Raw genomic sequence first — 25,656 nt, 5'->3', positions numbered from 1 at the left:
ATCAATTTTCCTCGTCGCGGTTATGCACCGCCAAACGCTTGAAAGCAGTGGCGCATGGCCCGTGCACGCTCGCTCAAGCCTCAGCCTCGCCCCCTTCCCTTTGATTCTGCCCACCCGTAGAGGGAACTTTTTTCTTGGCCTTGGGCAGATTCTCTCCAAACCCGCAAGCCCGAACCATCAACTCGCAAATCCACCCCGAGGCTCCATCTTTTTTTCGTCTTGCTCTCCAATCCGCCAAACCTCCACATAAAATCCGTCCAGCATTGCTGCCGTTATCCCTTTCGACTTGGCCGCGGTTCCACTCGCAGCCTCGTAGCCGAGACGGTCACTGCTGCTGCTGCTGCTGCTGCTGCTGCTGCTCGTTCGATCTTCTCCCAGCTTCAGCGACGCGCGCAACTCGCTTCGCGCAATCTTTCGGTAATTACTTTCCTCTTCTATTTTCCCTTTATTTTATTTTCTGCTGCACAGTTCATCATCAAATCCATTCTCTTCTTCATCTCTTTCTCCCCCCAGCCAAGCAACCGCTGGGTTTGTTTTTTCCTTGCTTTTTACGCCACTATTGTTTTTGGCTTTGCCCCCTGTTCACTCTCCCGACCTCGGACAAAAGCTCGCAAGCTGCCGACTGGCCATCCAGGCATTGACTTGGTCCCACCAGAAGAAGACGCGAACAGCTACCTGATCGTCTCTGCTGACGGCTAAGGAGCAAACGAACTTTCTGCTGCCGAATCGAGATTCCGAGCCGCAACCCACCCGAGCTCGCGCCAGCCCAAGCTAGACTTGGAGATAACCACTTCCTCAGACCTCCCTCTCCCTTGCATCCTCCATCTGCCTTATCTCACCGTCACTCTATTCTTCAAATTTGTTGCTGCGATTGCAATTCCTTTTGCCTTGGGCCGAACCTTTTGTGTCCAGGCACGTGATTGGTGTTGGGCCGCCGCCACCCACCGTAACCCGCCATCAGGAGCTTGTCATCGGCCGAGACATTCTGCACTACCACTTCCAAGGAAGCTCCGGCTTGAGGAGGCTCTGATCCGGCTGCGCTCTACAGGAGAGAGATAAAAAGATTGCCGGGCTTGGAAAGAAACATCGACCCAGCTTTCTCTCTTTCCGTTGTCTCGGGGATTGTATGTATCAGCAAGTTGAAACTTTTTCAGCCCTTCTACTGGCCAGCCCATTGTTCGTTTTCATCTGTACACGCCTGTTTATCCTCTCCATATCCCCATATCTTCTCTCTGTGTACATATCTTCGCTGCTGCTTTACCAAGCTTCTGTTTGTCCCATCCTCGTCCTTTTCTTCTGGGCAAGGATCGGCAGGATAATCACTTAGACGCACTTAACAGTCTCCAAGTTGCAAAGTCCGAGTCTTTGATGCCCCAATTCTACCTGCAAACGAGCAGTGCTTGTATCTCTCTTGAACATTCTTTAATAACAAATTCTCGTATAATTAGTGCTTTGATCATCCGAATATAACTGCGATAACTTTCTTGTAGCTGTCCCCGCTAGGAAATTTGCAATAATATACGAACCTCCGAAATGGCGGACCCCGATTTCGATATTGATTTCTACGGCGATGCCGAAGCCGATGCCAACGAACAGCCCCAGCAGGAAGAGCGGCGCCAAAGCGGCGATCATATGAGAGACGACTATGACTACCATGGCCAGGACGAGAGACAGGGAGGCAATGAACACGAAGACGATCGCCGTTATGATGGCAACCGCAGCGACAATGCTGAAGACTCTTCACATCAACATGGCGTCAAGAGAAAGTCGGAGGAGCAAGAGGCCGATGATAGACCTATCGACAATGGTGCTACGGCGGCTATCATGATCTCAGAGCTAAGCTGGTGGACCACAGACGATGATATCAGAGGCTGGTTGCGAAGAGCTGGCTGCGAAAAGGAGATTAAGGAGCTCACTTTTAGCGAGCATAAAGTCAACGGAAAGAGTAAGGGGTGAGTCTACGGATTCATCGCTCTGCAACTTGTTTCTTTGATCTCTTTGTTCTAAAGGCTCCTGATTGAATAAATCTAACCATATCTTCTCCCGCAGACAAGCCTACATCGAGTTCCAAACTCGTCAAGGATCCACCTCTGCGAAGCGCTACATCGATTCCGTTTCAGCAGACATAGTACAGCCCGGCCAGAAACAAATCACTATTTCTTACTGGAATCCTGGCGTCAACCCTTTCAGAACTCTACCCAAAGATGCACCAACCCGCGTCAAAGAGCAGCCTCGGGCAGCCCCCTCTGGAACCTACAACGATCGCGGCAACTATGGAGGAGGTTTCCGTGGCCGAGGCGGCATGGGTGGAAACCGAGGCGGCATGAATCCTGGTTTCAACCGCAACTACGGCGGAAACATGGGTTATAACAATAACAACATGGGAGGCAGCGGTTACAACAGCCAAATGGGCGGCGGCGGCGGTGGAGGTGGCTCTCACTATCTTTTCAGCGGCCGAGGTGGTCCTTCAGGGATGATGAGAGGTGGCCAACCTGGAATGCGTGGTAGAGGCGGAGGAGGCGGCGGTATGATGGGTATGAACCCTATGGGAGGTATGGGCATGGGGATGCCCGGCAGCATGGGTATGGGCATGATGCAAGGTATGAAATCTGTCACTTTACGCTACCCCAATCCACAGGTCACAATCCGTCAAACGGCATCGGTTACAGGCTAGGAACTGTCACCGATGCCATTACCCACTACACAATCACCAAACATAGCCATGGTCCGTCAAGAACCAGAACGGCAGCCGCTTGCACCAGTAGTGCAGCGAGAAGAACCCACAAAAGAAGTAGAGGAAATCCGTCAAGACGCCGAGCTAGAGGTGTTTTATCAAGACGGAGAAGATAGCGACAGTGTCAGTTGTACTCTAAGCTTCTGGGGAAGTGACGACTACAACGCCCAGGACACCCCGTATACCAGCGAGTGTACCAGCGATACCAGCTCCACGGGCGACGACGATGATGATGACGACGATGATGATGACGACGATGATGATGACGACGAGGATAGCAGCGACAGCGATGATAGTAGCGACGATGACAGTAGTAGCGAGGACGACAGTAGTAGCGAGGACGACAGTAGTAGCGAGGATGACAGCAGCGAGGGCGATGAGAGCGACGAAGATGACGAAGACGAAGAAGAAGCCACGCATCTCGACGAGGACATGGAACTCGGAGAAGCAGACATGGATCTCTCGGATGGCACGAGCATCTCAGATGTCATGGAAAAAAAGCCGCGAGAAGAGAACCCTCTAGTCCAGGCGGCGGGCTTAGGCCAAGCGGCAAATGCGAGTGCAACTACGCCCTCAGCGGCTCAGCTACAGCAAAGCTACCACTATCCCTCTCAAGCTGCTAGCCAGCCACAAATCTCACAGAGCTGGGGCTGCCGTATTCACGGGACACAGACCCCTCGCTGCTTGATTTGTGATATTGAATTCTGGCGCGTTCAGTGCCTCATCAGAGGCCAAGACTTTGGTCGCATCCCACCTCCGCCACTCCCCATCTATCCAACACCACTTCACCAACCCAGTCTGTCTTTTATTGCAAATTCTTGATTTGCCACTGGTAACCCTGCTAACTTACGTCTAGGTTTCCAAGGCATGCCACCCAACTTCCCAGGCGGATTCGGCTTTGGACAGCAACAGCAAGGAGGCGGCGGTGGAGGTAACAGTGGCGATTGGGGCAATCCTCATGGAGCAAAACGACCACGTCCCGAGTAAATGGCACGCATCCGCCGAATCGATATCTCTCCAATTATAAGATGAAGGATTTAAGCTAGGATTTGAGTGCGATAATGCGAGGAATTGATTTTAACTGTTATCAAGGGGAAAGGGAAGGAAATGCTACTTGATTTTGCTTGAAAGGAACCTCCGGAAAAATTTTCAAATATTCATTGCATTAAGAAGGGAATTTTTTTTTTTTTTTTTTTACAATCAGTGTATAATAGAACAAACGCTGGGTTTATTGTTATTGAGCTGCCAGGAGTCAGAGCTTCTTTGCTTTTTATTATGCGGAAATTTTGTAACTTTTGTCTTTATTGGCTTTTGGGAAGGGAACCGGACTCTTTTCATTTATCAGTGGTCTATCAGGGGAAACAACAGGCAAACTGGGCTGGATTTGTACAAGCTTCAAAACGAACAAAATGATTTGACAATAAACCAAACGGAAGAATTAACCGTGACTCCGTACGTTCGTATAGGGGATCGTTAAAAAGGGGAAGAGGTATAGGTATGTCGGCATATGAAGGCCAGGGAGAGTGAAGAGCAACAAGACCATAACCATTACTGGACTTGAAGCCGTGTTATTGCTGCTGACACCAGTTGCCTGATCTGGAGCCATCTGTCTATGAGACTTCCTCTCATTTCCTCTTCCCCAGCGGAGCTACTGCTCAGCAGCTCTAGGGAGCCAGTGATGTCGGTATCAAACTTATTGAGTACCTTCAAGAGCGCTGCATCTATAAGGTGACGGTCCGCGTCTTCATCCCTCACTCCATCCAGTACAGCTTGCCACTGTCGAAGAGGCAGGCAAAGCATTCGCAATGCAACATGCGTACGATAGCATGCTGTCTGAGAGTCCAGCATATACTTTTCCCAAAAGCCCGCGTCTTCGAGATGCTCCTTCTGAGTAGGGTTTAATAAGGGGCAGATGTAAGGGTCAAGGCATGTTTCGTCCCAAGGATTGATAGATGACGGCAGTGTGAAGCCGTACTCTACGAGGAGCATGTCGTTTGCATGAGGCCCGTAGCGGATGAACACTTCCTCGCCAGGCTCGTGTGTGCGAGTGGTAGTAAAAGTGAAGAACTTGTCGTCAAAGGCAGCCATACAGTAGCCCTCGGGTGTGTGATTGAAAAGATCTGCCACGGGCTGGAGCGCCATGTGATCTTCTTTGGGCAGTTTTTCCGTCTTTCGATTTGTGTGATAGAATGTTCGGGTATTTACCAGGAGCCAATTGTACAGATACTCATCCTTTTGAAGCTGTGGGTACGCTGCAGCCACAATGGCCCAGTCTTTGCTGAACTTTTCTTGCTGTGCTGCAAGTAAAGACTTGGATCCTGGAGGTAATAAGGCACGTAGCTTAGCTGGCCAGCATATGGGCAGACTGATGGCAATATCTCGCCGAGAAGGTAGGACAGGGCGCCATTTTTCCAAATCAGGGTTGGAGTCAAGGCAGAGTGAGGCAGCAAGAATAGCGTGAACAGTGGCGCCGCGGAGAGTCTTGGAGATGTCCTTGGGAGTGTTGCTAAGAGTACGTAAAGCAGATACAGGGACTTTGAGAATGACTTGGTTGGCCTGGTTATGAGGTTAGCATATAATATGCTTATGTTTGACTAGGCTTGGTGTATTGAGAAATTGTACCAGGCTTAGCGGCTAGAGGATTATTCAAAGCGAAAAGTGAAATACTGTACCTCAAGATGGCGAGTTGCAACTATACCAATACCTCTCCCATGCAGAGCTTTTGGGTAAATCCCGTTCAATTCGACACCTATGGAAGATGTCCACTCCAGAAGCTGCTCGACGGCCGCTTCCATTGCTGCGGCTGTGTTATAAGTGAGTTGACCAAATGAAAAAAAGTCCTCCACCGACGGTAAAATTATGCGATATGGCGATACTATGGGGCGAGATGGTGAGTCATTAGCTCTTAAGCTACGGCGAGGTAGCGCTGTTGGCGGCGGCTACAGTGCAAAAGCACAGGCGGCTGGTCTACTGCGAAACGCAATGTCAGTAAACTATATCTCTCCAGCCGTTATTATTAAGCCACTTATCTATTTTGCCAGTGTACTTAACCATGGTCTTATTATTCTGCGACGTAGCATTTCAAGTGTATCAATCTTTATTGCTGGCAACTGTTGGATGTAGAGCTATTGTCTGATGGCGATAACGGCTCTATTATCGAATCGAATTTGGGGAAAGGCTTTTGAATAGAGAAGAATGCTAACCCCCCCCCCCCCAGACGCAATATCTCTAGTATTTATAAAGAGAGAGCTGATTAAGAGGTCGTCCCTATTGTCAAAGCTAATATATTTCGGAACTGCTTTGAAGAAAATCCTGGAGCCAATGGCGGATACCTATCATCAAGCAAAATAGAGTGGTGTATTCCATCTTCAAGAGAGAGACAGTAATGGTTGACAACGTGCTGCGCCAATGGATCAATCGTCTTTATTGTGCCATATCAGTATGTCAGCAGAGTATAGAAACATACAGAGCTGAGTTACCTTAAGTGGATGACTAGATCGAAGAAGGATTGTAGTTGAGGTATCTAGGAAACTGAAGAATGTTATGGGGTCCGTACGAGAGACCCTCGTGGTGTAACACCCTTCTATTTGTCGAAGCATGCGGAGATCTTCGAAGTCGATGTGTCGGTCTACCACGATTGCTACCGGTAGGCTGAGCCAGATTCTTTATCCACAGCATTCCAAGAGTATCAGCTGGATGTTCTATCAACACGTCCCTCACCAAACTTCTAAATTCCGCTGTAGCATCTTCATATCTCAGATGCCTGCGAGTGCTTGCTCATGGTATACGATATCGTGTCTGATGATGCATGTTTCCGAGATGTACTGAAGTCTCGCAGGATTTTGGTCAGCAGAGTTCGGTAGGAAAATATATTTATGAAATATTAGACTGAGGAATACTCGCTTCAAAAAACCAGAAGCGCTGTTGGCCCGGTATTTTCTCCATCTATGGGATAGAGATAATGCTGTGAAATGTTTTTTTTTTATTGGAGTTTTCAGCTTCAAAAGTAGTTCGAATAGCAGAAGCGTCGTGAAGGCCTTCGCCTCAATATTCGGCTACCAGCAGTCAAAATTATTATGAAAGAAGCGTATTAGAACGGATGGTACAAAACTATGATCGAAAGCAAAGAAAAAATATTTCTTCTGCTCGAGCTACGCGGCACCTTCCCAGAATGATTTTACGAATGGGCTATCAGACATCTTATCGTATCACCTATCTGTGGCGATATGGCGCACGTGCAGTATATCCAACGAAATAGGTACATGTAAGCAAAACCCCATATCTGAAAATTTTCCATATTCTTGCTCTTCTACAGTCCTTTGAGGTATCGATTATGCATTCATGTTATCGACCTTCTCCGCGGTGGATCATATTCCTATACCACTGGCAAGCGACGTCAAATGGAGTGTAAGATTACAATCCGGAGATATGCTTCTACCTATCCACTAATATTGCTCTCTTTCTAGAATTCGAATAAAAAAGAAATGACGAAATAGTTCCCATAACTTTCAACGGCGACACCAGCAGGAAGACATTGTACGGGTTAGTCTCTCGGTATTGTACGTCTCTAGGAAATCTTCCCTCTACATCCTGCTATTCTACACATGTATACTAAATGGTGTAAGATAACAGGAAGAAATAGGTATAACTCATACCTATCACGACGACGATGACGACGACGACGACGAAGATGACGACGACGACACTGAGATGGTGATGTTCATCATGCGTATCGACATTGGCGTTGATCAAATCGCGGGCCCGAGATATTGATGCTGGACTCTACTGTAAGGAGTTTTAAGAAGGAAACCATTGCTGATCAAACAGGCAGGTATGCTCATCTGCAGCAATAATGGAACAGCAGCTGATGCAGACTTACACCCAGCATGGCTGCAGCCGTTGGGGAGGCTGGCTGCCGGGCTTGCCCGAGTTGATAGCTAGATCCACCATGTTGATCATCCTGCCTCACTCAAGCTTCTAGAAAGTCACACCAAGGGCTTTCCCTTGCACTTTAATAAAGGCCAACAATATACTTTTCGCCGCACACCCTTATTGTTCACAATCCGGGCCGGGCCGTGACTCTTAGATCCGCAGGCCCACAAATCCGGCGCCGCTCATACAGCCAGGGTTCGACACAGCTCTGATAAAACATGTTGGCTCTGGCATTGCTCCAGTCTCAAGCGCGAATCATTGTCTAGCACCAGACTAAAGAAGCTGCGCATCTTTACTGGTGCCACGCTGCAACAGAGACGATGTAGATGTGCCCAATCTAAGCTTGACATCTCACAGGCCTTTGTGTCCTGAAAGCGGGTCGTCAGGAAGCTTACAACTCTCTTCAGAGCCATCAGCCCGCGGTTTAGCGGCCGAAGCATCTCGACGGCGCATGGCGGGGTCCACACCTCCAACGGAAGAAGTATCGCTAGCTGGGCCATAGCAGATTTTCTCCTTCTGAGATAGCACTAGTAGCTGGCGGAACAGGGAAAGGGATCACCCCTGAACGGATGCCCAACGGCGATGAGCTCCATTTTGCGTACCCGCCACCTCGAGGTTTTTTCTTTCTTCTTTTCCTCTTCCTTGTAAAGCTCTCAGCAACCACAGATATTCGATTCCCTTTTGCTAGAGCTCCCTACACGACAAAAGGGAGGCGGGCGTACAGACTGCGTCAAAATGGAGGCATATGGCCCAGGCAGTGGCCGCCCGGGAAATAATGTATGTGTCGTCGGCACTGGTGTGACGGGCTTGTTGGCGGTGAAAAATCTGGTCGAGCAAGGCTTAAGCGTCAGAGCTCTGGAGCAAAGCGATAATCTCGGCGGCAATTGGTTTCATTCGATGGATACGGAGCAAGTGTCGGCGTTACCAGAGACGAGGGTGAACATGTCGAAAGAAACAGTGAGTGGCAGCGACCCAGAAACCATGTTTGGTTGTGTGGCACGTGAGACTTACCAGGAGATGCAAATCGACAGAACTGTTTTACAGATTTCCCAATGCCAGATGGTAAGCTTTGAACAAGATGAGCCCCAGGAGCTACTGAAAGTGGCATGCACATTTGAAAAGATTTTGCTGACCAGCTGGTTGTATGTGTACAGACTATCCGTCATTCCCTTCCGCGAAACAGGTCGGCGACTACTTGGAGGCATACGCAGACAAATTCGAATTGATCAAACACATAGAACTATCGACGACCGTGACGAGTATCCGACGAGACGAGGAAGACGGTGTTTGGATTGTATCCACAAGACACACGAAAACCGGCGAAGAAGAAGAGCGTGAGTACGACAGAGTAGTGATGGCGACAGGAGGTCTTAATGTCAGAAATATGCCTGAGATTAAGGGTATCGAAAAATTTGCCGGAGATGCCATACACTCTCGCGATTTTAAAGATCCAACAAAATATGCCGGAAAGAATGTCCTGGTCGTGGGCCTGGGTTCTACCGGAGCCGATACATTGAGCTTTCTGAAACAGGCTGGTACGAATAAGCTATATCTCAGCAGTAGAAGCCGATGTTCACTGGTGAATAATCCCGGATATCTTTCTCGCCATATCGTCCAAGAAAACGCTGACAAGCATCCATCTAGATCCCCAGAACAATTGGAGGACGGCCGTGGGACCATTATATGACCCGTCGTGCTGATTCAATGATACGACGCTCCATGGCATGGTCCCCTCAAGCCTCAAATTATGTTGCTGGTAAAGCAATTGGTCTCATACAAAGCTATACGTTTCCGACAATGAGGGGGCATCCTTGCTTCAGCGGTGCAGTCAGCGGTCCGCTGTACCGCAGTCCGTTTGTCAGCGATGAATTGCCAGGTCTCCTGGACAGCGGCGATGTGAAAGTTTACGGTGGTATCATGGGAGTTGCTGGCCCCCGTACTGTGGTATTCAAGGACGGCAGCGAGATTACAGATGTAGACGCAATCATTTTTTGCTGCGGCTACTATCACGATCTCTCTCTGATCAAGGGAGAGGGAAACCCTACCGATGTTGAATACACTACAGACTCATTTGAGCAGCTGAAGCAGGCGAAACACCACAACATTAATAGCGAATATCAAAGACTCTATCACGGCATACTATCAGAACGATACCCTGAGTCATTGGCCGTACTAGGCGGCCTTACAACGGTGCGACCTACGTTTGTGCTCTACGACCTTGCCACCATGGCACTCGCCAGCCTTTGGTCTGGGAGCTATCCACTCCCCTCGCCGCGTGCAATGAAGAGAGAGATTGACTCTCATTACAATTTTGTGGTACGAGCGCTTGAAAATGGCCCGATGTCATTCCTTGGCCTCCGCATAGATGTGCGAGGGACCTACAAATGGTTGAATGCAACTGCTGGAACTGGAGTTATCGAACGACTTGAAGGGTGGGGCTGGGAAGCGTGGAAGTTTTGGTGGAAGAACAGGACACTGTTCAAGTATATCATGAATGGACCCAACGTTCCAGCCGTATACAGGCTCTTCGATATGGGAAGGGGGAGAAAGACGTGGGATGGGGCTCGAGCAGCTATTGAAAAGGTCAATGAAGCATCCATAAAGAAGGCTATTGAGATGCCCAACGAGGAGACCAGAGAAGCGGCCAACGACGAGGCAAAGGACGAGGCAAAGGACGAGGTAAAAGACGAGGCCAGATATGACACTGGAAGCGAGACTGAAAGTGAAACCGAAGAGGAGGTTGAGAATGTCGCCGAAGAGGTCACCGAAGAGGTCTATGCAGCGGATATGATGAAAGTGGAAGCAATGGATTATTTGGAAGCCGAGGACGAATCACCTCTTGATGGGTACTCCGCATAAGGCAGATGAGTGGAATGAACCAAAGAAAAGAGAAAGTAAGGGCTGCCGCAATGGCAGAGACAAAAGTTCAGAGACAGGAAACAAAGGATACGAACAGACGGAGGAAGAGAGAGATCCCAAACATAATTCGTTGGGGCATGGCGACAGGACACTAGAACAAGCATCCCGCACAAGGCAAACGGTGCATGATAATGAGATAATGATAATGAGACATGAATATAAACATGCATACAAATATTGAGTGCACGGTCATCGGTGGCGCCATATGCGGGCCGCCTACAGCAATCTATCATGGTCCATGAGAGGCTTCTCTCGCTGTCTAGAGTCATAACTATGGTGGGCGGTTGCTATCATCGGGCTTTACGGCTATCATCGCCGATGCTCTCCTGCACACGAGCTTTTCTTTTTCTCAAGCCATGTCTAGCCTTCTTTCTCTCCCTTCCCTATTCATGGTTCAGGTAGCATCGCGCCACCAATATTCATACTTCGTTTCTTTTTTCCTCACCGGTTTTGATCCTCCAGAGTATGATGTGCCACTCAAGAGTAGGGCTACAGCACACACCGCTAAGACAATCTAATTTCCTGGGGAAACTAGGAGGGTTCCGCGATGTACTAATGCAACCTGCATGTTTCCTATGTACTCGTACAGGTATCATGGTTGAGCCTTGCACCGGGCACATTTGGTAGTTCTGAAAGCTGAAGAGGGCGTGGACGGAGAGAATGGCTTGGCAGAGTGCCAGGGCCTCAAAAAGTGGCTTGATCCTTGTAGACAGGGGACATACGGCTGATCCCGGGGGGCGTGTAGTTGATGTACTTATACTTGCAAGCAGTACGGAGTACTCCGGAGAGTATTCGTAGCCGCTAGAGCAAGACAGCCGCGGGGGCAGTCAACTTGCAGAAACCTCATTCTACCTAGCAAAAGGTCCATGTCAGCTGGTTTCAGCTTGTTTGCTGTTCGAAGCCAGCCGATATACGAGAAGTATGTATTTACATTAGGCATCAAGCGAACAAAAAGAAAGCTACCGCATATAGTTCGGCGAAACGAAAATTCTCCTTTTCATTTGTCGTTAGCAAGTACTCCAGTCAGGTAGTGAGGTCTCGAATAAGCTTCGTAATAACGGGCCAAGAATAAAGCACTTGATCGTAATAACGTAGTAAAGAAGTATGAGACATTGAACCAAAGCGCTCCTCTTTGGATACCGGGTTACCGGTGCTGATCGCCGCCTCTCCCACTGTCAGGCGGGCAAGAAATAATATATGGTTGCATAATTCAGAGACAGTAGATGCAAGGGGATTTTATACCCCACGAAGCTGGCAACTCTTGTTACTGGCTGACGTATGAAAAGTTCACGATAGGATTACACTGTAGCAAACAAATGCTGACAGCAAACACTGAAGGATGTTCTTGATAGTTACCGTGCTCTCACCTTTGCTTTTTCTTATTTATATCTTGGCGAATGTTGCAAATTCTTTTCTTTAAAAAGCCGTATAGCTTTCTTCTTGCGAATCTTGTAAATACCTTTCTTCACTGATTAGGCAAACTTTTTTCTTTAGAGGAGTTCCCTGTTAGCCATCATCATACTATTCATTGTTTCTGCACATGCGGCTGCCGAGAATGGACTGTCCAGACCGACCACCTCCGCTTCCACCAAGTCCAGCATCTTCTAAAAATACCACATTACCAAATGGAGTGGCATCGTGCGAATTAAGCGTTGCTTCAGATGTTCCTTCACATCCAGTGACAGGGGCATCTTCAAAGATCGTGGTGAGCTCAGACAAAGGGAAAGCTCCAGAGGCATCGGTGAACTTGTCCATGCTTTCACCTACCACTAAATCCAAAGTGAGTTGTTCGTTATTCGTTGTTGCACTAAAGTTATTGATTCAAGACCTAATTCACCAAATAGGACACAAAAAGAGTATCTTTCTCTCTTCCCGTCAAACCGACAGAGGATTTTGAGCGCGAGAGTTGGCCTTTGGGTCGAAAATCCCGAAAACTAAAGCATCGTCTCACTACAGAGGAACTCCGTCACCTTCTGCCTGCCTCGTTTCGAACTGGCAAAGCCTGGATTGGAATTCCAGAGAACCGCGTCGAACAATTCTTGACGAAAGACCTCAGTGTAGATGGCTTGATGGAAGTTTTTGATTGCTTTTTTATGCTTGGAAAGGAGAACACACCACCGCGAGCTCTCAGCTACCAACAAGCTCTTGGTCTTGAAATTACCGTCATTGAGAAGATGGATATGCATTTGCTCTACTCCAAGGAAAAGATCTTTATAAAGCCCCTCCCGCGGTATCTTCTTGAATCCAATTTCTGGGAAGAATTCCTTGACTGCCCCAAGGAGTGCTCTTATCATACCATGTTCACGGCTCTTCGAAGAGGAGGGCAGTTGCGCAACAGCCTCAAACTCACGGAACTCAAATCTTGCAATCACAGCATCATCTGGATGCGCGCCATGGGCTTTGCTTTCTCTTACGTTGCTCTCGTCTCCAGTGAAAGCGACTTTGAGATTGCAAAGGCGAAAAAATTGATACCCGACGACCTCAGTTTTGAAGACTGGAAGTACTTCGTCTCTCGGGTGCTTAGTGACAGCGCCGGTGGCAAGATTCTCAGGCAAATCGACAAGCGATTCACGTATGGCGAGCTGGATCTGGCGCGTCTCAATCAAATTCTCATGACTCGCAGCCCTTTTAGGTGGTTCCAAGGGAATGAACACCAAGACTTCGTCCAGGGCTACTTCTTTGTACCACCCTTGTCCATTTATGTGGCTGTAGTTTTGGGATACATGTTCGCCAGGGTCGCCTATACAAAAATCAAGGAAAACAAGATATTTGCAACAGTGGTGTGAGTAACAGCTGTCTCTTTTTTGTAGCCTCCTTGATGCTAAATGTTGATACAGTTTTGTTGGTTGCCTCTGGTCTATCCTTTGCTCGTTCCTTTCGGCAAAGGCGAGTCACCGGTAGCTTGAGCTTAAGGGCCGAAGAAGCGGCTAGAGATGGACGATCTTGGAATCAGCCTGTGCGACTAGGGGTGGAAAAAGTGTGTTTCTGGAATTTGGTTAGTTTTGATAGAGATGGGTAATTTATGTCATTAAGTTTGTAAGTCAAACTGTTAATCGACCATTCGGGACATAGATAGTTTCTGCATATTAGTTAGCATTATACCAAAAAGATAAAAACACTCTCTTTCCTTTTTTTTTTTACGAGAGAATATCCATCCGTTGAACGTCCTTTCATTTACCATGTTTATAGTTTCAAGACAATATTTGGAAGAAGAGTGGTGGGCTAACCCACGGTGCTACCCTACGGCTCATTTTCCCATCCAGTCGCCACCACCATCATTATAATCACAATCCTGGCATATAGTAGCCTTCATCTGTCTTTATTAGGTTCGAAATCTGTCAATTTTTTGCATGTATGTAGTTCTGTTTGGCGGAAGAGTATTGGCTATACGGCGGATTGAAAGACTGAGGAATTGGTAGCATAGCACTACAAGATTGAGAGATGAGTAAGCAGGTGTATCTGGACCAACATATGAAAGATACTTGAAAAATAGATTATATTGCTGCACATGTGTCGACAGATACCTCATTGATCAGAAATTTGTCAGTGATCAAGCTGCAAATGCGTTTTCTTTGTCATGAAGATCTGGGAAGGCCAAGTAATGCCTCTTTGCACCGGTTTTGCCAGTCTGAAAGAAAAAGTGGCAAAACAGTCAGGTCATGACAGTGTTCTTATGTGAAATGAAAAGGTGTTTTGGAATCCGCTAGAAGAACGGTATGCTTCTTTTTGCCATTGGCGGTGTGTCAAGTTCGGCTCCGACAGCAGGTGCCATGGCCTAATTTCTGCTGCGTACTCCGTAATCTAACACTCTCCATCTTTAGTTCAGCCTTGTCGTGGCCAACCTTATCATATTCAATTTTCACTCGCATCAACTTCGTTTCCCTAATATACGATTCTCTCTGGATTCTCTTCCCTGCCCGCCGAATCATCAAAAGCCCAGCACCCTTCAGGTCATGTATGTAGCAAATAATCTGGTTTAACGGAATGCTGCTAGGAGTAGATATACTGCTGACAACTTGACTGATAGTCTTCCCGGGTTGAATATTTACAGGTATTGTGTGATTCAATTATGATCTCGCGGGTTGTATTCGGATGTCTTGCTAGGCCTCAGACTCTTACTTATCTTAATACTAATGCTGTAGATTACCACAAGGTCTGTCTCCTTCGCTCACGGCGCAATAAGCCAAAATATGGGCATAATAATGATCAATAAACCAAACGTTTTAAAGCATTACATGCTGAAATAACACGTAGTTTCGAAGAGATTGGACTGTCGAGGTATATGAGTTCCTGAAAGACTCAGCAAATAGAACGCCGCCGTGGCTGATATCAGCGATCATCACTTTTCAACGGAAGCGCATACTGCTGCTAGCAAAAGCGATTCTCTACTCTACGTTGGAATCAAATTTATGGCTTTTTCCCGGCGAGAAATCTTTATTTCTCAAAGATCTCTACTTCTCGTTCATGTATGGAAAACAGCGTCCTCTCACGCCGTTACGCTGGCGGTTAATGCACTGTAGGCCTGGATTCAGAACTATTATCCGCGATATCGACCGCCAATATCTACAAGAATACCGAAACCTCAAGCAAGCTGTGAAGCTTCACGCAAGGAATGAAGTAGGGATAGAAGTTATACTGTTTTTGGATAAGGGGACCTGGGGGGAGCTGAGTCGATTTCCTAATTGAGGTGCTACTACTAGTGCATATCTAGCGAAGGATCGCGTATGGAATCGCGACACACGAGCTTGAAAACAACAGCCAATGCCCACGCTGTTCTAAGCGCTTTAGAGTCTCGCTATGCACGTTCTAGTATGGATTCCATTTGGGAAAGGCAAAAAATGCGGCTACTGAGGTGGAAACATGCAGACTTGCCCCCCTTTCTGGCGTAACGCCAAGCTACGTCAAAGTTTGGTGGGATGCGGCGATTTGTTTCAAGATGGCAACAAAGCCGTTACAGATGATATCTAGAGCAGCGGATGTCGCGCGAGAGTTGAAAGCTTTGCACAATGCGCCTAGTGCACTGGCCAATGCATGGAATAAGCAAGCTAGATAGTAGTAGTAGACCGAGCAAAAACATGTTACTGTTGCTGCTCGTGCGCAATGATTAGGACTCAAGCATCTTCTCTTCTCTGCCAAAGCGCCTACTAGCGGATGCTATTTTACGACGACCCAGTAGAGGCACTTATGCTAGTGAGCTTGTTTGTCATTTGCCGGAAACATATCTACAAGGCAACGTCAAACTTGGTGATGGGAGCAGGCTGCCGCCGTCGTCAGCATTGTCATCCTCGAGGGGAGAGATGCAGCGCTGCTCTCCATGGCCATGGTGTCGCCACTTGTGCACTCGCCCGCATGTCAGCAGCTACAGCGCTTCGTATTGTCAGGAAGCTTGCTGTTGCTAAACTCTACAGTAGGAGCTAACAATGCTAGCAATCAATCCCATCTCCATCCGCCTATTATTAGGACCACGAACGAGTTGAGTTAGCAAGTTGGCACAGAGCACCTTGACCAGTTTCGACTAGGCAGACACCGGTCTGTGTTCCAAATTGGATACCCGTTGCAAAAGGCCAGCCACCTCTGCAAGTAGCCAGTAGCAGGATCAATTGGATTCCAATCAACAGCATCGAATCGTGGCAATCCTTCTAGAGCTCTTCTGCTGCCAATGACATCAATGCATGCACAAACAAAACAAAGCCTCGAAGCCCTACAGGCCTGAGCCGGCCTTGGCAACCTCGACCTATTACTAGCAATAGATAGATACAATACGGGGCCCTTGCCCTTGCCAACTGCATCTCAGGTCAGGCGACTTGACCTGAATTGACTCGAGCCTGAGACTTTTGCCGTGGGGTGAGAAGTGAGCAGGGTACGTACCGCGCATGGGGTGGTGCTTTTTTCGGTCCTCGCCTCTCCCTCGCCTTTCTCTCTTCCCCCCACATCCAGCCACACACGCATGAACCTCATCTTTTGTCACCAAAACCGAGCCCGCAACAGTAAGCAGGCTTCCCATCAGAGCCAGTCAGTGTCAGTCAATCAAGCGGGAATTCGCATCTCCCAGTCCAGTGCTCGATTCCTCAAAATCAATCAAACCCAGCTCAACCAGCTCTCATCACACGGTAAGTCCGTCTCGTCTCTCTCTCAGCAATCAAATGAAATCACATCAATCTCCTTTGACCACCCAAACAAGGCGCGGGCGGCTCCTTGCGCCTCGCCTCACAGCTACACGGCACAAGGAAGCCTTGTTTCTGCTTCCCCTTCCCCTCTTCTTTTCTTTCTTCTGCGAGCTTCTTCATCTTCATCTTCCTCATTCATACGGCACTACTACTGCTATCTTGCATCCAATCTGCATCTACAACATCTGATTCGCTTCCCGCCATCCACACTCTCTCGTCCGGTTTCACAGCGCCTCACGAGCCTTCCCTTGCATCTCGTGTAGGTGCCGCCATTTGATTTGTGCTGCTTTAAAGCCCCCCAAAATCCCTTGCAGACGAAACGCGTTCATCCATAGGGACGGGGCCTATCAACTCGTCGCCTCCCCCTCGATTCTGTCTCCACTAGCTCCAGTGGCGCTAGCAGATACAACAATCAACAGGGTACGTGTAACACAAGTGGCAGGTATCTTCTATCTTTGCCTCCTAGCCTCTCCTAGCAAGCTCCTACAGTAGCAAGCCCCGAACCACAGACTAGCACAGGATCAAGTTAGCCAGCGGGTGCTTCTTTTGCCTGCTGCGAAGTTGCTTGATATCGCCCTTTTGATTGCCCGGCCTCTTGCAGCTTCACCTCCTGCGGCTGAACCCCGTTTCCTCTGACGTTGATGCAGCCTTGAAACCCTCTCCAGACCGAGGCGCCGCCATCACCATCTCCCATCTCCGATTCCCGCTTCTCATCTCTAGCCATTCGTCCATCTCCCTTTCGTCGTCTGATTCTCTGTCTTCTCCCATCTCTCTGTCTCGTCGTTTCTACTCCCTATATACCAAGCGCAAAGCCCCTCGTTCGATCCGTCCTCCACCGACTCGTCGCCTCTCGATTCCAACCAACCCCTCCGCGCATCAAATATCATACCATACCGCCGTCGCTAAACATTCAGAATTCATCACAGACCCGTTATCAAATCTACTACTTGATATTCGGACGCAATGGCGCAAGCTGGAGTTCAATCGTTGAAGGTAACCGCGCTTCTCCTTTTCCCCTCTGCTGTTGATTTTTTTCTTTTACTGACGTCTCCTTTCTCCTTTAGTGTGTCGTGACTGGTGACGGTGCCGTTGGCAAGGTTTGTACCATCCTCGATTTCCCATTTCTTGAGTTGGGTCTTTCTCAGCTAACCCTCGATTTCATAGACCTGTCTGCTCATCTCGTACACGACCAATGCGTTCCCCGGAGAGTACATTCCCACAGTGTCAGTCCCTCGTTCCGCGTATAAAAACGATCCCTATGATTGCGACGTGATGTTGACTTTCGTTTCTTAGGTTTGACAACTACTCTGCCAGCGTCATTGTTGATGGTAAGCCCATCAGTTTGGGACTTTGGGATACTGCAGGCCAGGAAGATTATGATAGACTCCGACCCTTGTCCTATCCTCAAACTGATGTCTTCCTCATCTGCTTCTCCGTCGTGAGCCCGCCATCGTACGACAACGTTGCTGCAAAGGTACGAGGCGCACTCTCTGAATTATATCTGTCTGGATATGAAAAAACGAACATCTAACTCTTTGACTAGTGGCTCCCTGAGATCACTCACCACTCTTCCGGAACCCCCATCATCCTGGTCGGCACCAAGATCGATCTTCGAGACGACCCTGGCACCCGCGCTGCCCTTACCAAGCAGCACATGGAGCCTGTCCGATACGAGAACGTGCTGAACTACGTCAAGGACGTCAACAAGACAAACAAGATTATCTACAAGTACATTGAGTGTTCTGCTCTGACGCAGCGAAATCTCAAGAGTGTCTTTGACGAGGCTATTCGGTAAGTCTTGTCCAACCCGGCCTTTTTGTATCTTTTTTGTATCTTTTTGTATCCTTTTTTTTTTCTGGTTTTCTTTTGTCTTTTTTCCTATCATCTGATGGTCTTTTCTCTTTCTTTGCCGGCTGCTGACATTAATTTCTCTCCTCCAGTGCGGTCCTCAATCCCACCCCTCAGGCTTCCAAGGCCAAGAAGTCCAAGTGCTCCATCCTTTGAATGAATTTGCGATGTCAGTTCGTTTGCCATATTTAGCATCTCGTGCAGCGAAGACGTCTTAGAATTTGTTTCCAACGAATGATTTACAATCTCGAGCCGCCGACGCCTCACGAATTTTTTTTGGGTCACCTAGAATGGTGTGCATTACAGAAGCTTCCTCACTGGGACATGTTTCGATGAATTTAGACCGAAAGTGCGATTAATGGAGGATGGAGGAGGAGATGCCGAGGATGAAGAGGGCCGGGGCTCTAAAAAGGAGATTTCTTTTTCTTTGTTTTTGTGGTTTTAATGAACATGGCTGTCCTGTGTCTTGAGATTCCCCCCATTTTCTCGGTACTGTTGATAGAGTTTGCAGCAAGCCAGAAAATGACATTTGTTAACAGGACGGCGACGATTCTGATGCCATCTTGATGGTCCTAGAAGCTGGAAGATGAAAAACAGAAAGAAAAAAAAAAAAGCAAGAAAAAAAAGTACAACCCCATGGCGTCTGGTAATTTTAACGATTGTTTCTGTCTGCATTGCATCTGTCATTCCCTCCATAGACTCAAAAACGCAATCTTAAAAGCCTTTCTCTTCGCCCCTTTAACTGTCTTGGATCATTTTCACCCTCATGGCTTTTAGCGTGGGTAAACGACGTGTGCATAAAACATTGTGCTATTATGATCAATGCAGACATTTGAGGATATCTTTGACGAATTATATAGTTTAGACAGCATGGAGAGTACTATGCATGAAGACCATATTCCGTCCAATTCTATTATTGAGGGTATCTCTCTTCTTGCTAATTTTTCTGTCTACTTTCCACGCTCTAGCTATCAATCATATATCCAGATGATTGTGGTATGCAAACAATCCTCGTTCTCCCCCCAATGAATCCAACATTTAGCATATCAATGACAGATTCTCCACAAATATGCTGTGTTCAGGTTGCTTGCCATCTGCCTGCTTTCCATTCCATATGCAGGCAAAAAGACGAGTTTGACGAAGTAAAGAGATTATTGACAGACAAGAATAAACTTATATAAAAAAAATCCAATATCAAAAAAGAAAAAAGGAAACGCGTGAGAAAAACGCCCGGAGGAGGAATTGCGGTTTATGTTTAAAAAAGGATTCAACAAAAGCCGGGTTTATTAATTTCGGAAACCAGGAAGACGGGCAAGACGGCTGGGATGAATGTCCATTCGGGAGTTGTTACCTCCATTGCCCTGGTTCTCTTCCTTGGCGACCTTCTCTTTTTCGATGCGCTTGGCTCGGTTCTCTTCGAGTTTCTTGTTCTTCTCCATGATCTTGCCTTGGCGGCCTTCGCTCTTGCCACCTCCTCCGGCACTATAATTAAAATATATCGTTTAGCATTTATTTCACTTGGTAAAACAATCTGCTTCTGCAATCTGCTTTGTTTGGTAAAGACTTACGTCAACTCAACATTGATTCTTCTCGGCTCAGAGACGCCATCCTCAAACATGGAGTGGTGGAACTTGTCCAAGCAGGTTCTCTGATGAGCGGGAGATGAAAACTCCACAAAAGCGATGCCTCGGCACATCTTGGGATCCTCCTTCTTGGTCAAGCAGCGCACGGCAACTGGCTTGAGGGAGGCAAAGTGGGCGGTGATGGTTGCGGCGGTGGCAGTGTATGGCAGGTTGCCGACGAAGACAATGTTGCGGCCCGGCTTGGTTGCTGTGGAGGCGTCGAGGTCGATGGCATCTCCGCCTTGTGGTACATCCTTGGAAGAGGAGGCTTCAGACTTGGCTTCCTTTTCAGCCTTCTTTTCCTTCTTTTTGTCCTTCTTTTCCTTCTTGTCCTTCTTCTCCTTCTTCGCATCGCCGTTTGTCTCGGCCTTGGTCACGGCAGGCTCAGCAACCGCTGCGCCGCCCTCGCTGTTGTCATCGGCGTCCATGTCCTCAGGAAGATCCTGCAAGTTCTTGCGGTCGTCCTTCTTCTCTTTTCGGGTCTTGCTGCTGTACTTGGACTTGTCCTTTTTAGACTTCTTATCTTCTTTGTCTCCCTTCTTCTTCTCCTTCTTCCCCTCCTTGTGCTTCTTCAAGCTGCTCGATGATGCGGAGTCGTCATCATCAGTGCGCTTGCGCTTCTTGTCGAGAGAGACGTCGACGGGGTTGGCGTCCTCGGTTGAGGCGGCGGCGGCTCGCTTGGACTTCATTGTGATGTGGTTTCTGTGTTTTATTTAAATTTGAGAGGAAAAAAGAATAAGCAGCCAGAAGTTTGCGTAGTTGGTAGATTGCGATGCTCAAACAGCCACCGATAAGATTGAGAAAAAAAATCTCCAATGTCTTATCGCGCCTAGGACACTTCCATTTTTTTTCTCTGAGGTGGGGCAAGGCACTTCGCGTTTGCATCGGCGCTAGCGCTAGTATCTTGTATTTTCCGCTTTGGCGTGCCGCCCGCCACAAAAGGTTATTGCAAGTTTAAAAGCAGCATCGCCTTGGTGGAAGTAGGCTGTGCAGTAGAAGAGTGAGAATGAGAAGATGTGAAGTTTGGCTCATATTATCGTCTAGAAAAATTCCCACGGCATGCTCTGCATAAGTGAGTAGTATAGTAGAACAAGAACAAGTACAAAGTACATGTAGGCAATGGCCGGTTTGCTATATCGCTGTGTACTCTTGAGAGAGTCTAGAGCCTTTCGCGCCTAGATAGATATGAGCTGTAAATGCCTTTTCACATCTCTAGAAACTTGGACCTTACAGAGGCTCAGGTCACCCAAGGTGCGCTATAATGAACCGCTAGCTTCGCTTCTTTGCTACACGACACTGGCGCGGCTCGCTTATCCTATTTGTTTCCTAGAAGCAGGAACAGCTTAACGCCATGCACGTTGGCTATTGATGGATGTTTTGAAGGTCAAGGCTAAGGAAAACAAACGAAAATATCTCGGAAACACATAATTCTCGTGGTGTCTCAGCCAATTTCAATTCAGCTATTCTCGAGAGCTCATACATGACTGTTATTTGATTTTCTTGTGGTGATCATTCTGCTACTCTGTTCTAGCCTCAAGGCAAAGAAATCAATTCAATTTAGGCGTCTGCTAAATGCAAGATTCCGAATGTTCCAGATCAGCAGATAATGCCGATCGATCTCTTGGAAAATACTACCTACATACCTATGTAGTATGTGATGGAAGAAATACTACTGCAACTATCCTTCTCTGCAGCTACCTATTCTTAAGTAGGGGCATACACCATCAAGTCGTTGACATCAGACGACTCGACATGTATACTTCCTTGCTCGGCAAGGCGGATAACCATCTCCTACATCGGCAGGAGCCTCAACGAGACGGTCACGCAGATACAGCCCCTCACTAGCCATTGGCCGAATTGCCGAGCAAGGTCGGCATGTCATCATCAACTTGCCCATCACCCTTCACCAAAAGGAAGGGACGAGAACAAAACACGCTCGCTTCTTTCCGTCTCGCCATGCGGGGAAATTGTTATCTTTCCACTTTTGGAGCAGGAGGAGCTGCAGCTGAGCGCAGACGGAACTTGCCATATTCAGAGGCTGTCTGTGGCTTCCTTAGCACTCTCGCTACGAGTAAGTAAGGCACGTCCAGCTCCTACCCCGCAAATTACAGGGAGGGGCGGTAAAAGCCAATCCACTGCCCTGAATTGGGGGCGGCCTATTAGATTGAATTTAGAACCCAGATCCTCTCTGCTCACGCCATGTGATGGACCAGCCTTTGTGTGGAGAAGATGGGGAAATGGGGAGATGTTATCGCATTGTCTCTCCCTCTTCCAGTCTACGGTTAATCTGTGTTGATTCTCATTCGTCATGCCGTCGGGTTAATTCTTGGCCATCGCTAGCACAACATTCTACACGTCCAGTCTCTTTTTGATTACGAGTCAGCCGCTGAACTAGCTAGTCAGTCCCCCGGTGCAATGGAGTGTTTTGATAGCCTTTGGAGGCTGTACTAACTAGCCATATAGCTTCGAACTTCAAAACTTGGAGAGATGATCGGCAACATCTACGTATTGCCTATTGGCCCTACAATTCCCGGTTGATAAGCTATTCCCGGTTCTCGTCGGCGCCAAAGAGAAGAGAACGAGGAGAGTCGCTCCACTGAACAAAGAAGAAACAAGAAGCTTGACGCCAGCAGATTCGCGGAGTGTTGGGCAAATACCGAGACTAAGTGCCAGGCGAACCAGGATTGTGTCCCTCGACGCACTCGTAGCCAAGTACTATTGCTGGCATGTCACATAATCCTACTTCTACATCCGTACTAACTCGTCCATCTTGTGGAGAAGATTGTGAATAAAAATGCATCACCGTGGGTCTCTCCCCAGAGGAGCGAGACCCTCCCCCAGCTGCTGCTAGTGCAAGTATATGCGAGCCACAAGTACTATCGCCATTCATGACAGAATGCAGCAAGGAGAGCCACGGCTACAACGCTACAACGCAACACAAGTGTCAGCTCGAAAAGCATGGACCCTTGACCGGAATCTTCTTGTTGGAACCATGTACAGGTGCTACTCTAATCATTTATCATCCATCTTTCCCCTCCTCACCTGAGAAAAGGTCTCGTTATCTCCCATCGGATGTAACCCTTCTTTACCTGCCACTACCTTTCCTCTTCTCTCCCCTTCTCCAACTTTTTTCTCAAAAACGTAACAACTGCGTTCTTGACTAAGAACCTTTGCATCCTTCTTCCCTTTCCCCCCCGTTTAGTCTTCAGGGTTACACCTGGACGAGCGACGCGCAATGGAAGTCAACAACCCTACCTCTGAAAAAGTCGAGGTTGAACAGCTTCAAGATGTGGCAAAGAATAATCTCGAGACCTCGGGAGTAGAAACTAGATCTGATCGTGCTATCGGGTCATTTGTTGATATTGACGAGAAGAAAGTCTTGCGCAAGGTACTCATTTTCCAATATCCATACCCTCAGGCACCTTGTTAACCTAGAACTGGTATAGATGGACATTAGACTTATTCCCATGCTCGCAGCGCTCTATCTCCTTTCTTTCCTTGATCGTAAGTATCCCTTCTCTGATGTCGTTCACACGCTCTTCTGCAGTTGTGATTACATGTCCCATCTAACTCATTGTATTCAGGGGGAAATATTGGCAATGCCAAGATTGAAGGCCTTCAAGAAGACCTCAATATGACGCCGGGCCAGTACAACTGGTGTCTTACTGTCTTCTTTTTCACATACGCAGCCTTTGAGGTTCCCAGCAATCTGCTTCTGAAAAAGCTGCGCCCTAGCCGGTGGTTACCATTGATAATGGTTTGCTGGGGAGTGGTAATGACACTCATGGGCCTTGTCCAGAGCTTTCGAGGTCTAGTTGTTGCTCGGTTATTCTTGGGAGTAACAGAGGCCGGTTTGTTTCCAGGCGTTGCTGTAAGTTTTGTCCTTTTCCCCTTATTGCATGAAGCATAAAGTACCAATTCCTCTTCCCCTTTCTGAGCTAACACACGTTCTCATGTAGTATTACCTCACCATGTGGTACTGTCGCCACGAGATCCAGCTTCGTCAGGCTCTCTTCTTCTCTGCCGCCTCTATAGCCGGTGCCTTCAGCGGCCTTCTCGCCTTTGGCATCAGCAAAATGGACGGCGTCGGCGGTCTTGCCGGATGGCGCTGGATCTTTATCCTCGAAGGAATCGCAACAGTGCTGGTTGCCGCTTCGGCCTTTTTCTTACTGCACGATTTCCCAGAGACAGCAAAGTTCCTCACCGAGGAAGAGCGTGCCTTTGTTATCCATCGGCTCAAGTACCAAGGCCAAGTGCAGTCGGCCGATCAAGCTCAAGTCGCACAAGCTGAAGAATTCCAATGGAAGTACGTTCGCCAGGCATTTACAGATTGGCAAATCTGGGTCAACATTTTTGTCTACTGGAGTGTAAGTCTATCCCTCCCATCCTTCCTGCACGCCAACCCCTGTTCATACACCGTTGAGCTTTACTGTGTCTGTGTATATGCCAAGTCCTCTGCTGCCGAATATACGCTTTGTACTAATATCTTCAATTGAACAATCTAGATCGTCTGTCCCCTTTATGGCATTTCTCTCTTCCTTCCCACCATTATCAAATCTCTCCATTATACCTCGAGCACAGCCCAGTTAATGACTGTGCCCATCTACGTCGTCGCCGCCATTCTCGCCGTCATCAGCGCCTACTTCTCCGATAAGGTTGGCAAGCGTAGCCCATTCATTATTGGCTTTTTGTTTATGATGATAATCGGCTATTCTATGTACGCCTCTGTCTCTCTAGTCTTCAATATGGCTATTACCAAGATAATATCAAGCTAATACCATTGATCTAGGTGTATCGGCTCATCTAATCCCAAAGTCGTCTACGGAGGCATCTTTATTGTTGCTTGTGCTATTTACCCTTCATTCCCCGGCGTCATCGCGTGGCTGTCCAACAATTTGTCCGGGAGTTATAAGCGCAGCGCCGGCATGGCGATTCAAATTGGAGTCGGAAACCTTGGAGGGGTAAGTCGACACGCGTGAGACATCGTCTGTATGCATTGCTAATTGAGTTCAATTAGGCCATGGCATCCAACTTCTACCGTCAGGTCGATAGCCCTCGATACACTCTGGGACATGGCTTGGAGCTGGGATTTATCTCTATGGGAATCATCGCCAGCGTCATCTTGATCGTTAGCTACCACACCATCAACAAGAAGCGCGAAAAGAAGCTCGCCAATGGAGAGGCAGCGCAAATTTCACCAGAAGAGCTATCAGAGCTGGGAGACAGAGCTATCACATTCCGTTACATGTTTTAGGCTTTCACCATAATATTACGAACGAGAAGCAGGCACCTTAGACGTATATAAGGGGATTGCAATAATCTAAATCAGCCTTGTATTTTCTATTATGACCCATTTGGCAAGTCTACCATCTCTGGTGAGTCGGCCTAGAACTGTAAATGATGAGCTACCAAACATGATAATGACCACACTATT

General features: G+C 47.9%; 8 protein-coding genes across 8 annotated transcripts; 6 read left to right on the top strand and 2 right to left on the bottom strand.

Moving 5' to 3' along the window:
- Window positions 1–849: 849 nt before the first annotated feature.
- On the top strand, window positions 850–2,783 carry GGI43DRAFT_182180 (uncharacterized protein). The gene is made up of 3 exons (XM_083199844.1): window positions 850–1,124; window positions 1,449–1,952; window positions 2,050–2,783. Exons 2-3 carry the CDS (start codon window positions 1,534–1,536, stop codon window positions 2,672–2,674), a joined length of 1,044 nt encoding a protein of 347 aa, XP_083057674.1. The 5' UTR covers window positions 850–1,124; window positions 1,449–1,533; the 3' UTR covers window positions 2,675–2,783.
- Window positions 2,322–3,919, top strand: GGI43DRAFT_182158 (uncharacterized protein). The gene has a single exon (XM_083199843.1). It carries the CDS (start codon window positions 2,687–2,689, stop codon window positions 3,554–3,556), a length of 870 nt encoding a protein of 289 aa, XP_083057673.1. The 5' UTR covers window positions 2,322–2,686; the 3' UTR covers window positions 3,557–3,919.
- A 363-nt stretch (window positions 3,920–4,282) lies between these two features.
- Window positions 4,283–5,529, bottom strand: GGI43DRAFT_424814 (protein-lysine N-methyltransferase; the record flags this gene model as incomplete). Its single annotated transcript, XM_083208424.1, has 2 exons — window positions 4,283–5,290; window positions 5,407–5,529. 2 exons carry the CDS (start codon window positions 5,527–5,529, stop codon window positions 4,283–4,285), a joined length of 1,131 nt encoding a protein of 376 aa, XP_083057672.1.
- A 2,755-nt stretch (window positions 5,530–8,284) lies between these two features.
- On the top strand, window positions 8,285–10,671 carry GGI43DRAFT_182095 (flavin-containing monooxygenase). The gene is made up of 4 exons (XM_083199841.1): window positions 8,285–8,623; window positions 8,698–8,728; window positions 8,821–9,245; window positions 9,311–10,671. Exons 1-4 carry the CDS (start codon window positions 8,402–8,404, stop codon window positions 10,523–10,525), a joined length of 1,893 nt encoding a protein of 630 aa, XP_083057671.1. The 5' UTR covers window positions 8,285–8,401; the 3' UTR covers window positions 10,526–10,671.
- A 1,140-nt stretch (window positions 10,672–11,811) lies between these two features.
- Window positions 11,812–13,491, top strand: GGI43DRAFT_429951 (uncharacterized protein; the record flags this gene model as incomplete). The annotated part of the gene is made up of 3 exons (XM_083209192.1): window positions 11,812–12,365; window positions 12,430–13,365; window positions 13,423–13,491. The coding sequence occupies exons 1-3, from the start codon at window positions 12,126–12,128 to the stop codon at window positions 13,489–13,491; spliced, it is 1,245 nt and encodes a 414-aa protein (XP_083057670.1). The 5' UTR covers window positions 11,812–12,125.
- A 4,224-nt stretch (window positions 13,492–17,715) lies between these two features.
- Window positions 17,716–18,756, top strand: GGI43DRAFT_386593 (P-loop containing nucleoside triphosphate hydrolase protein; the record flags this gene model as incomplete). Its single annotated transcript, XM_083203815.1, has 6 exons — window positions 17,716–17,745; window positions 17,817–17,849; window positions 17,917–17,975; window positions 18,046–18,226; window positions 18,296–18,543; window positions 18,693–18,756. The coding sequence occupies 6 exons, from the start codon at window positions 17,716–17,718 to the stop codon at window positions 18,754–18,756; spliced, it is 615 nt and encodes a 204-aa protein (XP_083057669.1).
- Window positions 18,757–19,833: 1,077 nt separating this feature from the next.
- Window positions 19,834–21,324, bottom strand: GGI43DRAFT_181913 (uncharacterized protein). The gene is made up of 2 exons (XM_083199840.1): window positions 20,169–21,324; window positions 19,834–20,082 (listed from the first exon to the last, which is right to left on the bottom strand). The coding sequence occupies exons 1-2, from the start codon at window positions 20,909–20,911 to the stop codon at window positions 19,887–19,889; spliced, it is 939 nt and encodes a 312-aa protein (XP_083057668.1). The 5' UTR covers window positions 20,912–21,324; the 3' UTR covers window positions 19,834–19,886.
- A 1,601-nt stretch (window positions 21,325–22,925) lies between these two features.
- GGI43DRAFT_181685 (allantoate permease family MFS transporter) lies at window positions 22,926–25,611 on the top strand. Its single transcript, XM_083199839.1, has 7 exons — window positions 22,926–23,610; window positions 23,669–23,726; window positions 23,807–24,093; window positions 24,182–24,589; window positions 24,728–24,939; window positions 25,012–25,183; window positions 25,240–25,611. The coding sequence occupies exons 1-7, from the start codon at window positions 23,458–23,460 to the stop codon at window positions 25,474–25,476; spliced, it is 1,527 nt and encodes a 508-aa protein (XP_083057667.1). The 5' UTR covers window positions 22,926–23,457; the 3' UTR covers window positions 25,477–25,611.
- The last annotated feature ends 45 nt before the right edge of the window (window positions 25,612–25,656 follow it).

Source organism: Trichoderma evansii (assembly GCF_050947405.1).
Source record: "Trichoderma evansii strain SZMC 28006 chromosome Unknown GGI43scaffold_20, whole genome shotgun sequence".
NCBI lineage: Eukaryota > Fungi > Ascomycota > Sordariomycetes > Hypocreales > Hypocreaceae > Trichoderma > Trichoderma evansii.
This window is presented reverse-complemented; position numbering and strand designations above follow the sequence as displayed.